Here is a 16,104-nt window from a genome sequence, read left to right as displayed (position 1 = left end):
GGATCTTAACAGCAAGCAATCCTTTGGTGTTGTGGTTAAGTATTGGAAGCTTCAGTTTCATGAAATAAGGGAACCAACATAACAGTTCACCACCATCCAAAGAGGAGGCTGCTTCTCCTCTCAGCTACGTGCTGCTGCCATAGGCTGAACGTGGGCACCAGAGCACCACGTTTTGTATCATTTCACCGAGGTAAGTATGGCTCAGCAAAGCAACTGCCAGCTGTCATAGCTGATGCAAGGAGGTGGGAGATGGAAATAGGACAGAAGGAGAAAAAAGGGAATGTCACAAGGAAGAAAATGGGATGACTCCTGTAACAATGAGCTGTCACATCAATTCGTGTTTGAAAGAGCAACACTTAAGACTTTTTTTTTGCTGCTAACATGTACAAAATATTTTGAATGCTAAGGTAGCTTTGACAATGTGTCATGGCTGGAGCAGTAAACTATTTTTGATCATCAATGCAAGCTGGTCTTGAACCAGCAGCCTCAAGTGTTGGAAAAAGATAGTTTGGTAGGGCCCTGACAAACCAACCCCTGAACACCAGGAAAGATTGTCAAAGTTGTAGGCTCAGTTTTTAGAGGTTTTACAGAACAATTTAAGCATGCATCCGTTTATGTGAAATTGGTGATGTTTTGGAGAAGGATTAGAAACACTAGGTGCCAACAGAGGTCCTTACTGGTTACTCCTGCAATGTACCAGAGACCAGCAAAAGGACAGTAATCTACGTTTGAAAGCATAGTTCATGGATCTGTGGTTTATGGGGCATAATCTCAGAGCTTTTCTGTAGGCAGCTATCCTAAAACGGAACATCTCACGTTCATGTCAGTAGCAGTGAAGATGTTACAAAAAACAGCTTTCAGAAATGACCGTTTGGCCAAGTGCTATTAAATGACAGGCTTCATTTAGCAGGATCCTTCCATAGCTGTCTTTTTGTTAACATCTGCTACGGATGATGTCCACAGATTTGCTTAACCTGGAGCCCTTTGCCTGCAAGAGCCTGGAGACAGTTGCCACGTTGTTACCTTGCAACCCCGCAGCTGGCTGATACTGTCGCTCCCTAAGTAAACCGCTGATCGTATTCCGGGGAGAGAAACTGCAGCGGGAAAACGGACGGAATCTCTCATTTCTGTCACCGCTAATCCGTCAGCAACCTTCAGTTCATTTTTAGACCGTTGTGTTTAGCTGAAAAGCCAAATATCGACTATCCTTCCCCACACCGAGCTTCGTGTCATCGCAACGGGACAAACCCGCGCAGGAAGCGCCGGGCCGCGGCAGGCACCTGCGAGAAGCTGGGGTGGGGGGTGGGGGGGTGAAGGGCCGCGGCTGCGCACGGAGGATGCGCGGCCGCGGAGCCGCCGCAGCCGGGAGCGGGAGGTGAGCGCTGGGGGGTCTCGGTGGGGCGGTGGAACTGCCCTGGCCGCCGGGGGAAGGGACGGGGGGGTCACGGTCCAGCTTTGCGGGGATGCGGGCGGCGGGCCCCGCTCGTCTGCAGGTTAACGGGGAGTATTTTGTAGAAAGCGGGTTCTTTTTTTTTTTGTTTTGGTTTGGGTTTTTTTTGTGTGTGTTTTTTTTTCCGTTTTTCCCCTCTTAAACGGGAAAAATGTGGCTGGCGTCATGCGCAGCTCTCTCCTGAGGAGGCTGATGGAGCGGAGGTGGGGGTGGGGGGCGGCAGAGCCGGGGGCGGGGAATGTTTCCGGCATTGGGTTGGGGGGGGGGGCGGATTTCAGCCATTTTTGCCTCAAAGCCGTTCTCAGGTGCCTTGCGCGGGGCGGCTGCAGCATCTTTAAACGCCTGGCGTGGAGGAATCGGGCAGCTGCCTGTGTTTTAAGGAAGACAAGGGGGATTTGAGGGTTTTTTATTTATTTATCCAAGGGATCGGAAGGTATTTTAGTTATTCTGTGATGTGAGGGGGGAAGAAGCTTTCAGAAACAAGCGTTCTGGTTAAAATTCAGCATCTTAAAGAGGACAGTAAGTGGTGTTTGTTGGGGTTTTTTTGGTTTGTTTGTTTGTTCTTTTTTTTTTTCTTCTTTTTCCTAGTTAAACTGCCCCGTGCAGCCGTTTAGCGGAAGGTATTCAAGGAAGCAAATGAAACCTCTTTGCTTCAGGTGGGGAAGATGATGCGTGTAGAATAGGAAGCCTCTTGTCTTAAGCTACATATAAAATACGCAGGTTGTTCGGCAGTTCCAAATGATTCATTTTTCAGGCAGTGGCAAGAACAGAGCTTGGAAATACAGTTCTTGGCTAAATAATGCTTTGCTGTTATCCCAGAGCTTTATAAATTAGCATCATAACTGTACGGGGGGAGGGGAAACATATTCTCATTAATTTAAGCAGTGGGGCCATTTTGTTTGCAGTGACTGTGAATGGATGTTATGGACAAATGCAAATCAGAAAATTGATTTCTGCAGTTTGCTACATTTTTTTTTTATTTTTTTTTAAGAGAACAGTCTATCCACCCTATTTCCCCTGCTTCCCCTTCCTCCCCCCCCCCCCCCCCCCCCCCCAAGTTCTCAGCTGCCCCCAGAAGCTGTGGTAGTAACCTGTGATATGCAGTAGTAAGAGCAGAGATTATTTCTAGCATGCGTGCTGGACTTTTTTTCCCCACTCTCATTTATAATCAAATTCTTTTCTTTTTTCACAGGATACAAGCAGCTGCCAGAATGACGACGACTTTGCTTTATAACATGCTATTTCTGCTGGCGTTTGGATTGGCTTCAGCTTTTAGCCACAGCCCTAGGACCCCTGACAGGGTTTCTGAAGCAGATATTCAGAGGCTCCTCCATGGGGTTATGGAGCAATTGGGCATTGCCAGACCCCGGGTAGAATATCCAGCGCACCAGGCTATGAATCTAGTTGGTCCACAGAGCATTGAAGGTAGCTAATCTCTACTTTGGGTTATGATGAATTTATTAGTACCCTTTGGTAATAATTATTGTTCTGCATATACGTGCAGAATATCCTGAGCTTAAAATCGTGGACTTCTTCACCATGTTGTTACCTGATTTTTGTTTTAAAATCATCATCCATCTCATACCTTCCATAACGTAATTATTTTGACTTAAGTAGTGTTTTGTTTTTTTTAATGTACAGGCTTTGTAGAAAAAGTCATGTTGTCTTAGAAGTGTCTGGTCTCTAGTACCTCAAAACAACGGGTTTGATAAATTCTCCCCAGTAGTGTGCATAAATATATCGCATATATTTTTCACATGAGACAAATGTGAGCTATAGAGCCCAAATCTCATGGGTTTTTTGAAACGTTTGCAGACCAGAAGAGATCAAACGTTTGCGGTGTCATGCGAGATAAAGGGAGAAGCGTTATTCAGGGGGTTCTTCCTGCGTGCTGCAGCCCCCCGTGCAGCCCTCGCTGGGGCAGGATCAGTGCTGGGCGCGCAGGGGTGGAAGGGACATGGGTGCTCCTCTACCCCCATCCACAAGTAGCACCTCAGCACCGGGCCGCTGTGATGAATGATCTGGGCTCAGGTTCGGTTTTTTGGCCAGCACTTCTGGTGTCGCTCTGTGTGAGATTTTTGCTTGGAATCAGTCTTTCATAACTGTGCAAACAACCCGAAAAATCTGGCTCAAATGGATGATGTTGCAGTGTATTGCTATTTGAATTGTAATAAACTAACTTTTATTTTGGGGCTACAGCAAAAGGTTGAAGGACTGCAACTCCAAATATTGTAGTTTATGTGCAAACATCGAAACGGGGCACAAACTCTCAAACCTCTCAGAATTAAACCAACTTGACACAGCACAGCAAGTCTTCCCAGTTCATAAGTCTGTGCCCTTTATTTTGCCCCTATTTGAATCTACAGGCTGTCCTAGCCAGAGAGATACAATTGCCTCAATGGAGGATAAGGAGAGGTTTAAAGCTGAACAGGCATTTCTACCAGGTAACTGCAGACCTAAGTTTATATATTTGCTAAAGAAACTTTGATGGACGTATACTTTTCTGCAAACTTAAATGTCAGAGATTGGGTTTAAGGACTAAAACTTTGTCTGTGTCCTTTCCTCCTCCTTTATGAGTCTTTTTATGTAGAGAAACTGTGACAGACTGGTAGAAGCGAGTAAGTTTACTCTCCATCTCCCTCTTTTCCCCAGAATATAGTTCTTTTAAACCTTAGAAAAGATAAGCAAATCTGGATCTATGACAAATATTTCTTCTCAGCTGTTTGCCATTAGATTCTAATTACAATGTTAGCAAAAGCAGATTAAGAATCTCTTCTTTTAAGTGACTTTTTTTGGTGTGTTTTGGGTTTTTTTGGCGGGGAGGGTGGGGCCGGGATCTTACACCCATATTTTGTGAAATTCCATCATGGGATGTAGAAACAGAATTTCCTCAGAGGAGGAAGCTCCAACCTCTGCTCTGCTAAACAGACCCGCAGGACTTTCTGGAAGAAGAAATGTTTCTGATGGTGGTGAGCTCTTACAGCTCGCTTGTGTCTCAGATACTTCTCGGCCAGCGTGCAAGGAGGTGAACTGAGCGGCGCAAGAAACGGTGTTGCAGGGTGTCATATTTAAGCAAAAAAAACCCCTGTGCCTGTAGCACAGGTGTCAGCTGACAGGAGTATTGAGGAGGATGGAGAGAGGACTGGTGATTGATGTCCCCGGTGGTATCCACATGAACAATAGGTAATTTATGGTTGAGCTATAGGAAAAATAACTGCATGTAGTTTTAGAGTGCATCCATACAAGGTTTCAGATTCTGAAGGATTCACCTATGGGCTTTCCACAACATAGTTACCCTGTTATCACTTGCCAGTGATTCTGTGTGCAAGTGCTCAAAAAAAATCCCGCAAGGTAATAGAGGGGAAAACTAAGGGGGAAGGGAAGAAAGAGGTTTAACAATAATTGGAATATGTCACAGAAAAATAGGGTTTTCATCCTAAATACCGTCATGGAAAAGTGGTAATTGACTAATTACTCTCCTGAGGCACTCTCTTCATTGGGATTTTTTGCCTGAAAGTAGTGGAGAGCAGAATTGAGTACGAAACTCTTACTATTTATGAGAAAATCTGAACTGCCAGGAGTGTGGACTTCCAGCCATTTTTCAGAGCGTAGGTTGCAGTGACCGGTGTAGACAGTATAAAACCTGGGTCATCCTATGCCACCATCCTCATCATCAACGCACTGACTGTTCTGGAGTGCATCTCTTTCTCATTTTGACCAAATAACGCATCTCAGCATAAAAAAAACCCAACAAACAAAAAAAAAACCCAAAAAAACCCTTTATCAAAAAGAGCTTAATAAATCTAGTATGTTCCTACAGAAAATTGTTTTACTTCACAAAATGTTTTTGTCAGAAATTGCCCCAGCAGCATAGATCTGCAGCAGTGTCGGTAGCTGCGGATGCCATCACCTTCACCCGAGCCAGGATTTCAGAAGTACCACTGATTTTCAAAAGGCCAGATTTCACCCATTACATGTGTACACTTGCAAATGAGGTGCTGTCAGGAAAAATTAATTTCTGTGGCTTTGGAATTTGGAAACAAATTTAGGCTGCCATAATATAGACAAGTTTATACTAGCAGCCTGATTATGATGAAATGTTTGCGAATTTGAGTGATTATTATAATAACTTTTTCCAGCTGAATAAGATCTTAATAATTTTATATGTAACAAAAATACTATTGCTGTTAGTTCGTAAGCAGATTTCCTAATTATGCCCATTTTCCATCTCAGCTATCTACATTTTTTCCAGTGTTAATCATCATATTTTGACTTTAAAATGCTAGAAACCAGAGGGTGGATGTGTTGCAAGGAGCTATACATGGTCTTTCTCCCCTGGTCCTTTCTTAAACAAAGCTTAAGGCTGCCTTGGCTGGGGTAAGCGAAGTCACAAACTTGCCCTGTACTAAAGACAACTAAAAGATGGACACTTTTCAGAAAATACATTCACCAGCGTGTGTTCTCTTTCCTGAGTGACCAGATAGTTTTCTTGTTGATGGATAGGGGAAAAAAAAAAAAAGTGCAGCTTGTTAATTGAAAGTTACTGCCTTTTCTTATGTTGAAATCTATAAATACATGGGGTTTGTTTTCCTTCGTCCCTTTGCGTTTATGAATTTACCTGTTACCTCAGGTCAAGCTGCTAAAACAGGAGCAGAGTCTAGAAAACGCCTGACAAAGAGTTTAACATACCAAGAGATTACTGTGAAGATGGAGCTGTGTGTAATCCAAGGAGAGCTGGGAGGTCCAGGGGCCTGGGATCGCGGTGGGAGCCTCCTGGGGAGGGTGGCTTCTCCTCCACCCCGACCCGCAGGGAGGTGGGGAGGCGGCGTCAGCTCTGCTCCTTTGCTAGGGCTCTGCTAGCTGAGTGGGAGCCGTTCACAAGATAAATAATGTCCCAAAAAAATGGGAATGCGTTGGCTGATCCCCTGTACTTGTGTAGCGCGGATGGTGCGTGGCGTGTCAGCAGCCGAACGGGTCCCGCGTCATGAGCGTCAAGCGAAGACGTTTTTAACACCTGAGGTGGTACCTCAGGAGCAGCTGTTTTTTTGTGACCGCTGAATAGGTTTTCTTTCTGCACACCCCCCAATTCCTACAAGTAATAAACCCATATTGACTGCTTTAATGTCTCTAACAATATTCACTCTCCTTCATAATTTTTCTTTTCAGAAAGCTCTATTGGAGTCACTTAGCAGTATCTATAAAAAGAAGGGAAAAAACATAGAAAAGCAAAATAGGAGTTTTTAATAAGTAGCTGTGTTTCTGTAGTTACTGTTCAGGTTTCTCACTAGAATACTGTACAAGCACTGACGGGCTATATTCATGTTTTCTATAGACAAGAAGGGGGCTTTATCTACATTAATAGAGGACAAAAGAGTAACATAAAGAAATGCCTTCAGCATTTCCAAAACATGAAGTTATTTTTTCTGCCGGTCAGGGAGTTTATGAAGTAAGAGACCACATGCTTTTTTTTTTTTTTTCCCTTTCCTTGCATGCTTACAAGTTTGTGCCAATATTTAAGGGTTTTTTTTGGGGGGGCGAGGGGAAGGCAATGTGTATAATGCAGATTTTAGGACTGTTATACCATACATAGGAGGGAGTAAAATCTCACTGAAACACACGGGGGCACCAGTAGCCCAGCTCGGGCAGTTTATAGCACTTAACTTCGTCATGGGAAATGTGAAGTCCTGTTTTCATTTTGCAAATATCATCTCCTTGCATTTTCATTGCCGCCTGTACAATTCAGTACAACAAAAATTCTGTTTGTTGGGGTTGTTTGTGGTTTGTTTGTTTGTGTTTGATTCTGCTGGTTTGGTTTTTTTCCTTAAAAACACTTCAAACAAGATGATGGTTGATAAAGGTGCTGGCATGACGGCCCAGTCTGAAGCTTTCAATCTGCAAAAGAGGCATCATGCTGTCAACCTCAGTGACAACATTAAGTGATGTCTCTTAAATCCCAGTTGTTTGTAGGAATAAGAAACTAGGATGTCTCTTTGGGAGGCTTTTGAGTCTTCTGCAGAGACTGCGTACAGCTACTGAGAAAAGGCTGGGGTTTATTTGTTTATTTTGAAAGGAAATAAATACTTGTTTATTGTTTTAGAAAAAGGTAGTTGCTGTTTGCCTGATTGAGATGGTAAAACTCAAGTCTGGAGCACTATGCTAATATTTCTACTAAAAACTGGTAGTTAATGACTTGTTAGCAGAGACTCTGTACAAATAGCACTTTGCATGAAATCTACTGTCTGCAAAATTGTGCAGATTACTCATGCATGTTAATAATATCTATTTTGTTTACATTTTCCTAATAAGAAAACTAAGACAGACCGTGCTGGATTACCTTGCTGTCTGGCCTGTAACATATCTGCAAGACCACTACTTATTTCCTGCAAGGACAGTAAAATCTTCTCATTAGTAAGTTGCCAAAACTTTTGCTTAGGAATGCGCCCAGTGAAACCAGCGCAGAAACGACCTTCGCACTGGTTTGCTTTTAGGCTAGTGTGTGCTTATACCCAAATATATTTGGACTTCCTTGGGCGACTAGAATCGATAACCGTTGACACAGAGGAGTATGATATCTGGGGATCAGCAAACATGGCAATGCAATGGCCGCATCCTCTTTGCTCCAGTTGACATCCCCTGGGCCAGCATCTGGTGGTAGCAGTGCAGGCGTCCCTGGGCTGGCAGCGTGCCACTGGGCCGGCCACAGCCAATTCTGCTTCGGGGCCACTTTGTAGTGTGAATTTAGTGCAAAGAGACCACACAATCATTTGGGATTTGGATTATTGCATCTGCTGCATAGAGAAAGTCCTGCTGCAGTTGAGACATCATAAAGTTACACTCACATTGGAACTGCTTTTGCTTGAAGCACACATGACTTTAATCAAACGCTGCGTTATGGGCCTGACATTTAACAAACAAAATCAAATCCCAACATCACTCTGCTAGTCTCTGCTTTCAGGGTGGGTTTTTTTTGGTTTGTTGTTGGTTTTTTTTTTTAAATTGCTGAAATAGCCCAGGAAATATGATTTCAAAATTTAATATGGACATCTCAAATTTGTAACATAAAATGAAAATAGTAAAGCTACACTTTTTTATACATTAATATGCTAGACATCTGGATTTGTATAGATCTGACTAAAAATACCTATAATTTTCTTTGTATTTTATTCCCCAAATTGTAATGTCAAACGTAACCAGAATTTGAGTATCAGGCAGTGGTGCATGTCGTAAGAGAGGCGATTTAGAATGCTAATTCCTGAATTTAAAAGCTAATGACAGTGCCAAGTGACACTGCCAAATAACAGCAGTAGTTTACAGTGGATTTTCTTTAAGTGATATGGCACAGCTCGGTGAAGAAATAGGAGGTAAAACAATTATACATGTAACTCCACAAACAAGAAAATAATGAGGTGGTATGACTTTATTTGTTCTTTAATAAAGACCAGCGTTTGAATATTTGGCCCATAATATCCTTGCTTCTGTATAGATTTATAAGCCATGTCAAGCAGTGAATAATACGACAGCAAAGTTGTGTTTGTATTGCTACGTGGAGGTGGTATTGAGGTATTTGAGGGTGGTGAGGCACTGGCACAGGTTGCCCAGGGAAGCTGTGAATGCCCCATCCCTGGAAGCGTTCAAGGCCAGGCTGGATGGGGCTTTGAGCAACCTGGTCTAGTGGGAGGTGTCCCTGCCCAGGGCAGGGGGGTTGGAACTACATGATCTTTAAGGTCACTTCCAACCCAAACCATTCTGTGATTCTGTTACCTCAATGTGTTTGACAGCTTTCCCCCTTGAGGAGCAAGGGCAGGATCTGGCGAAGGCTGTGGGTCTTACCACTGTGGGCTCTGCCACTTTGGAGTTTCGGGACCTGCCCTTCCTTGCCCCCTGTGCCGCAGGAGGTGTGCAGGCACCGCTCCTGTCTACTTGCTGAGTCTGGGGAGAGGCAGGGAAAATTCTCAGAACTAGTCCATTCAGCAGAGAAGTCAGCCAATGGGGAGCACAAGGAGAAAAGTGTGTTAATCCCTGTTTCTCTCTAGATCTTTGTTATTTGCCTGTGGGTCAGACTACGGGACCTGTTTAGATTTGAGGCTTTGAACCTTTTATTGAAACAATGTGCATACAGCAGTCCTCTTCTCATGGCTGCAGGAGGGAGTGCAGGTGTCACATCCCTCTTCTGAGCAACAAAGAGGATAACGTGACTCTATCTCTTAAAACCTCCCACTAACCACTGTTACGTGGCATAGACTACTGCTGCTGTTCCTAAAGTCATCTTTAAAAGATGCCACCAAAGGACAAAGCAGTTTGAGATGGGACTCTTTCAGGGAAGAAAGGTGGCAAGTCTGTAAGGATTTAGAATTATGAAGATTGTCACATACCTAGAGGCAATTAATCAATTAGAATGGGATTTGTACCCACAATTATTTTTTCGTACATGGTACTAGAGGGAAGTAATCCAAAAAGAGAGGTAAGAAACCTGAGGAGGAGAGGGAATATGATAGTTTCTGTGTTGTCTGATGCTTTATAGTACTTCTGTTTTCTAATGTTGGCAGATGGTTTATAGAAATTTAATATGAAACTGTAAAATTTTATCTAGCAATGGAATATGGTCCATTAGTATTTAAAAATCTGCCAGTGAAGATTGACCAAATTTTGGTGAGCTCTTGTTTTCAAAGATTTTTTTCCCTGCTTGTCTTTCACATGTATAAAATAAATCCTTGGGCACATTAATTTGGATTTATACCTTTTTGTAATTGTTCTCAAAATCGTGTTTCCCCTGCTCCCATCTGAATTTTAAATTAACTTGCAGTAAGAAAAGCTTTTTAAATTTATTTGATTCTATGAAAAGATATTTTAGAAGTCTAGACAAAGAGGAGATTCTTGCTTTTCTTGATCGTGGTGTCATGTGCAGGAGATAGGATCTCTGGCACGCTCTGAAGGTTTCCAGAGCTATTCTCTGAGCTATACTCTGTGCTTCCCATGGTGCGTGCTTTCAGCAGTGCTCTCACAGCTGCTGCAGGCATGAATGAGAAGAGGAATGTTCTCAGCTGCTGAACAGGAGGGAGGAAGAAGCTGGTTTCTCCCCTTGGGGTCCTTCAGTACCTCAGGTTACCTGGCCTGAGTCCCTCTTGCAGCACCAAAGAGCAGTGTTGGGCCTGGCCTTGCCTGGCAGGGCTCTTCATCTCACCGCTCTATTGCATCTTCATCATGTGCCAACGCTTTTATTCAAGTGCAAAAGAAACCTCATCTTGACTCAGGCCGTGTTGGCAGAAGAATAGGAAGGCCTCTGCTTTTGGAGCTGTGAGGCTACACCGCCTCACCAAAGCAGAGACCTGGGAGCCTTGTCGCCCCACACGGCTATTGTCCACAGTGAGGTCGTCTGGGGGAGTTAGAAAATCTACCCTGGTGACAGCTGTCAGACAGGGACACGAAACTTTGAAATGCTTCTGTTGAAGAACCAGCTGGGACTTTGAGCCATCTGGAAATGGAAAATGGAATTGAATGAATATGAGCAGGGAAATGAACAGGAAAACTTTGTGAAGGTCAGTGGAGCAGTAGACAGAAAACATGGTCCCATTCTGGACGACTCTGGGGCCTCCATGCTTCACGTTACAGGAGCGAAAGGAGGAGTTTTCTCTGAGTGTGTTGGTATTGATGGAGGATCTGGGCTTCTCATGCAGCTGGTGTCAATGCAGGCGGACAAAGTGCTCCAGTCTTTTATAGGGTTGAAATAGTGTCCCATCCGTCATGGGATAAAATAGGTCATCAGCTTTCTCTTGTTGCCCTGTTTCATAGAGCCATGGGCTGTGCGTGTGGCCATTAACAAGGCAATGTTGTGGCAGCTACAGGTGTGTGGTGTTTGCTGGACGTGCTTTCCCCTGATGCGTGGTGGCTGGCATGGTGAAGTGTGAAAGCTTTCTGTTCAGACCGAAGGGCAAATTAATATAGCTCATTAGGGGACTGCTCAACCAAGGGAGGCATAAGAGATTGCTCTTGCGCTCTGTCAGCAAGTGAGCTGCTGGATTTTTTTTTTTATTGTTTCTGCAATTTGGGTAATGAATAATAATGGCATATAAGCTAATGTTATAAATTTCTTGTGAGGGGGGCATGGGTGTGACTTCGGTCCTAACCATTTCACAATAAAAGCATTTCATATCTTAAATATTTGTACTGTTTGTAATTAAAATATGGGATAAGATGGAATTATTCACTGAAAGCAAGGTCAGTAATTGTGTGATGTGTGTGCTAGAAGCTTGAGAAAACATATTGAAAGGAATTTGTCCCTCTGCAGAGAAAAAGAAAATTAATCTTTATAGTTTTAAGAAACTTTGTGTCATTAAGGAGAAGACAAGCTGACTCTGGAATCTGGGATGGTTAAGTATGTATAGCTGTAGTTTCCTTGGGTTTCCTGAGGCATGCTCTTGAATGGTTAAGGAAGTTAGCTACATTTGCATTTTTCCGTTCTTGGTTCTCCTATGCTCTTTCTCCTTCCCTATTCTCTTATTTAGCAGTTTCTGTGGAATAGTGAAAATGTGATAATTTATAATTTTTTCAGTGCCTCCCATTTTCTGATCTTGATCAATCTCAGCAACCAGGATGGGACTTTCTAGGATGAAGCTACCTGAAGACACGCAGGGGAAATGGCATTGGGACTGTAAAGCTTTTAGTGGTGTTAGAAAGGGTAAGGAAAATGAAAATGCATTTTTTGCGTTCAGGATTTTTTTGACAGTTTGAATCAATCAAATTACATGGTGGGGAGTCTTGCAGATAACAAAGGAAAGGAAAAAGGAAGTTAGTGGATGGTCTCCCATTTTAAGGTACAAGAGCACCAGAAAGCATTCTGCTAAACTTGCAGAGTTTGATTAGGGGTGAGATGTCACTTTTGAATGTGACAATGACACAGCAAAGGTAGATGCCGCAAGATGACTGGGGACAGAAGTGCACAATAGCATGGAAAGCTGTCACAGTGAAAGGAAAAAGAGCTGTCTCTGTATCAGAGAGGACACACTGGAAATAATTTTGAAGATTTTTCCCAGGGGTAAAAACTGATAGTCTAGATTAACAAAAGATTTTGCAAAGTAACAAAGATAGTATTGCATCACTGATTAATATCTATTTACCCGCTCAGGAATCTTACACAAATGGGATAAGGTATACCAGGCTTCCCTTGCAGCTTGTATTTGCTTGGAGTTTGTACAGCTCAAGATCCTAACAGGTGCAGTTCTTAGGGGGAGTATTCCTCTGTGCATCTGGGAAGGGCTCGGACACTTCAAGAATCTGCTTCATGACATTTAAGAGCAAAAATACGAAAACTAGGGCATCTAGCATGACTCTTTGAGTAAAGGGCTTTAATTTAGGATCTGGGATTTATTTACTCACAACAGATCCTTGTGATCCGTTCCAGTTCATACCTCCTTGCTGAGATTGGCCAAACCACCTCTTTTCTGAATTTGGAAGTGGGGTAACCTGATCTACACTGTGACGTGGGAAACTGTTCCAATCAGACTTGAAGGCAAATTTGTCCCATTATTTGTCTTTTAAATGTTCTGCAATCGTTTCACACTTTTGAAAATCCATTCTCACTGGCTTTCTTGAAATGATTCTCCTGGGGCGCAGCATTGCCTGTTTGCATTCGATGTGGAGGATTGCTTCTGAGAGCAGATTTGTTTCAGTTGTGCTTTATACTGCCAGTAGATGGGTAGCAGCAACTAGAACTTTAGTGGACCAACAGCATTTCCATTGGATGTGTTTGATCAGGGGAATATTCAATACTGGTAGGGAAACAGTTGTTTGTGTTTTATTTTCCTGGGAGTTTTTTTGGTTGGTTTTTTTTTTTCTCTCCAAGAACAGAGCGGTTGTGTTGTCCTCTCACCTATAGAGACACTATTGCTCCTACAAAGAAATGAGCTAAAATGTGTGCCCTTTAAACTTTCAGTCATTCCAAGTATCTCTAATTGAGATGATACCAGCCGTTGGTGAGATGATTGAAGACTTCTTTTCAGAATTATAGGAAGGGGAGAGGCATTGTTCCATTTTTGTTTTCAACCCTGCAACGGTTCGAGACCAGTGCCAGAAGAGGGTTACATGTATGCATATATTTTAAATGAAATCCAAATTTTACTTATGACAATACTGACCTCAGTCCAAAAGACTTAAACTTCTAGTTTATCCTGCAGGGATGTAAAATAACTACATGCTCACACGGGCACAGGAATTCTGCACATGAAAGGGAGCTGAGTTTTTTGGAGGTTGGTTTTGTTTTGGTGGGTTTGGGGTTTTTTTTGCTAGTATGTGGCACACAAAAGCCAATTTATATAAGAAGTTAGGAGAGATGGGAAAAACATAGATTTATCTAGCCCATCCTTTCTCAGTACAGGGGTGTTCTCTAGACTATTCTTTCGGATTTTTGCTAGTCCAGTTTCAAATAATTTAACAATGGTGCTCGTGCTTCCTTGGATAGAAAATTATGAAAAGTTTCTCGATGTTTAGTAGTCTTGTCTTTTTCTTTCAGTCTCTGCCTCAAGGCTCAAGAGACCCATCTCATGCTATTTTTGTAGCTGACTGTGTATGTTTGTATTACAGTATTTTGACTTGGTAGCTGCAGCGTATTTAATCCTAATACGTTTCTTCAAATCAGTAACATTACAATACCGAAACTAATGCAGCTTGTGAATTACTGTACATAATACCCCTATTTGGTATATTTATAGCATTTGATTTTTATTATTGCAGTCTTTACGGAGTGCACTATTTGTCAGAGTTTATAAGGAATGAGCTTTGCTAACACTATTAAATCACTCAAGTGTGCTAAATTATGGAACCAGAGCAGGTGCTATTGTCTCCAGCTCTTTTAGAAAGAAAGGTAAAACCGTTAAACGATCCTGGACATTTAAACCTAAAGGAAACAATCCTTTATATTAATATAAAAAGATTGTTTTGTACTCAGTCAAGGGAATTCTTGGCAGTCAGTTTAAACTTACATGTATATATAGCACACTGGAGCCTGCTAAGTACCTCTGTTTTCTTTATGGATGGAGCTTTGGTGCCAAGAGGTCTGCACCACATACAAGCGTAGATATGCTTCTATCTGATGGATTGTCCCATAGTGAACCACATTGTATACAGGATGTTCAAACACGTATTGATTATGTGGTTCTATAGTTTACAGCAGAATCATAACCTGATGCTTTTAAGTACATATATGCAATCAATCTTCATGTGAAGGAGCTCAGTACAAAAGAAATATTTTATGCTGCACACTAGATGTTAGATTGAATGGCATTAGATTAAATGTGTGTTGTACGGGGTTTTTTTTAACCTCATCACCATAGCATTATTGTGAATCTATATAGTTCTTACAAGCATCACCTTTCTGGTGCCTATGGACTGTAAAGGGGTAATAAAGTTCATAGTTTGTATAATGCTGTTCTGGTTTTAGGACCAGGTCTCATGGTCAGCTACAAGGGAAAACCTCATACAACACAGATGCAAAATTTTTATAGGGCTACTTTTATGTTCATTACATATCTGTAAAAGTTTCCTTCAACATCGCATTACAGAATAAGAAACTTGTACTTGAGGGGGGAAAATTAGCATGTTGATTAGATTTTAGTCCATCATGCAAATAAAACTGAAATATAGGTTCTTATAGACTAACTTTCTTCTGGTACTATAATGCCAGGTTCCAAGTGATTATTTGCAAAATATAGAGAATTTGACTCAACTGCCACTTCTTAATGTAAAAATGAATACAAAATTTGTCAAGACTGCCTTATGTTAGCAATTTTTGAAAGTGATTATGTTAGCTCACAATGCCTACCTGTATAAAAGATGATTTACAGAATCAGAGAATGGTAGGGGTTGGAAGGGACCTTTAGAGATCATCTAGAACAACCCCCCTGCCAGAGCAGGGTCACCCAGAGCAGGCTGGACAGGAACACATCCAGGGGGGTTTTGAATGTCTCCAGAGACGGAGACTCCACCACCTCTCTGGGCAGCCTGTCCCAGTGCTCTGCCATCCTCAAAGTAAAGAAGTTTTTCCTCCTGTTCTTATGGAATTTCCTGTGTTCTGGTTTGTGCCCGTTGCCCCTTGTCCTGTCGCTGGGTACCACTGAGAAGAGTCTGGCCCCATCCTCCTGACACCCACCCTTTAGATATTTATAAGCATTGATAAAATCCCCTCTCCGTCTTCTCTTCTCCAGGTTAAACAGGCCATTTAGGCTGGTAGTATTTAGTTGTGAGCTGGGACAGGAGTACTTCTGAAGCAGCTTTCAAGTTCAGAATTTTATTCCAATCTTTTGGATGTATTAAAATTATAGAAATTGAAAACAAGACTATTCGGTGATATGGTGGTCATGTTAATTTACCCAAACAGTTGTGTCTGTGTTCACTCTTTAACTCACATTTTCCAATCATTCAAATCCCTTCCTCTGTCATTCATTGTTAGTGAAATTTATATGTTGACTCTTATGTTGTTATCCCTTGTTACATAGGGTTTTACAAAAATATTGGTCTGCTGTCACAGTACCCAATAACTACATTAGCTGTTGCTGCAGCGTGTGCGGTGGCTGTCTTACGGCAGGGAAAAAGAGCATGCTTGAAACTAAGTTTTGATTGTGTGAAATTCAAAATAATACTGTACAATAGTATTTAGAAAACTC

At 42.2% G+C, this 16,104-nt stretch overlaps 1 protein-coding gene across 6 annotated transcripts in view; it reads left to right on the top strand.

Moving 5' to 3' along the window:
• The first annotated feature begins 855 nt into the window (after positions 1 to 855).
• Positions 856 to 16,104, top strand: part of SCG5 (secretogranin V) — a 30,277-nt gene continuing 15,028 nt past the window's right edge. For 2 of the 6 annotated variants that reach the window (XM_074585006.1, XM_074585004.1), the window contains exons 1-2: positions 1,703 to 1,969; positions 2,643 to 2,875. In XM_074585006.1, the coding sequence (XP_074441107.1) occupies positions 2,662 to 2,875 (214 nt within the window). In that variant the 5' untranslated portion in view covers positions 1,703 to 1,969; positions 2,643 to 2,661. Of the gene's footprint in view, positions 1,376 to 1,702; positions 1,970 to 2,038; positions 2,107 to 2,642; positions 2,876 to 16,104 lie in introns of those variants that run through there. The other 4 variants (XM_074585002.1, XM_074585005.1, XM_074585001.1 and 1 more) reach the window with 4 other exon arrangements.

Source organism: Larus michahellis, chromosome 4 (assembly GCF_964199755.1).
Source record: "Larus michahellis chromosome 4, bLarMic1.1, whole genome shotgun sequence".
NCBI lineage: Eukaryota > Metazoa > Chordata > Aves > Charadriiformes > Laridae > Larus > Larus michahellis.
The sequence above is the reverse complement of the archived record's forward strand: the minus strand, read 5'-3'. Positions and strand labels throughout refer to the sequence as shown.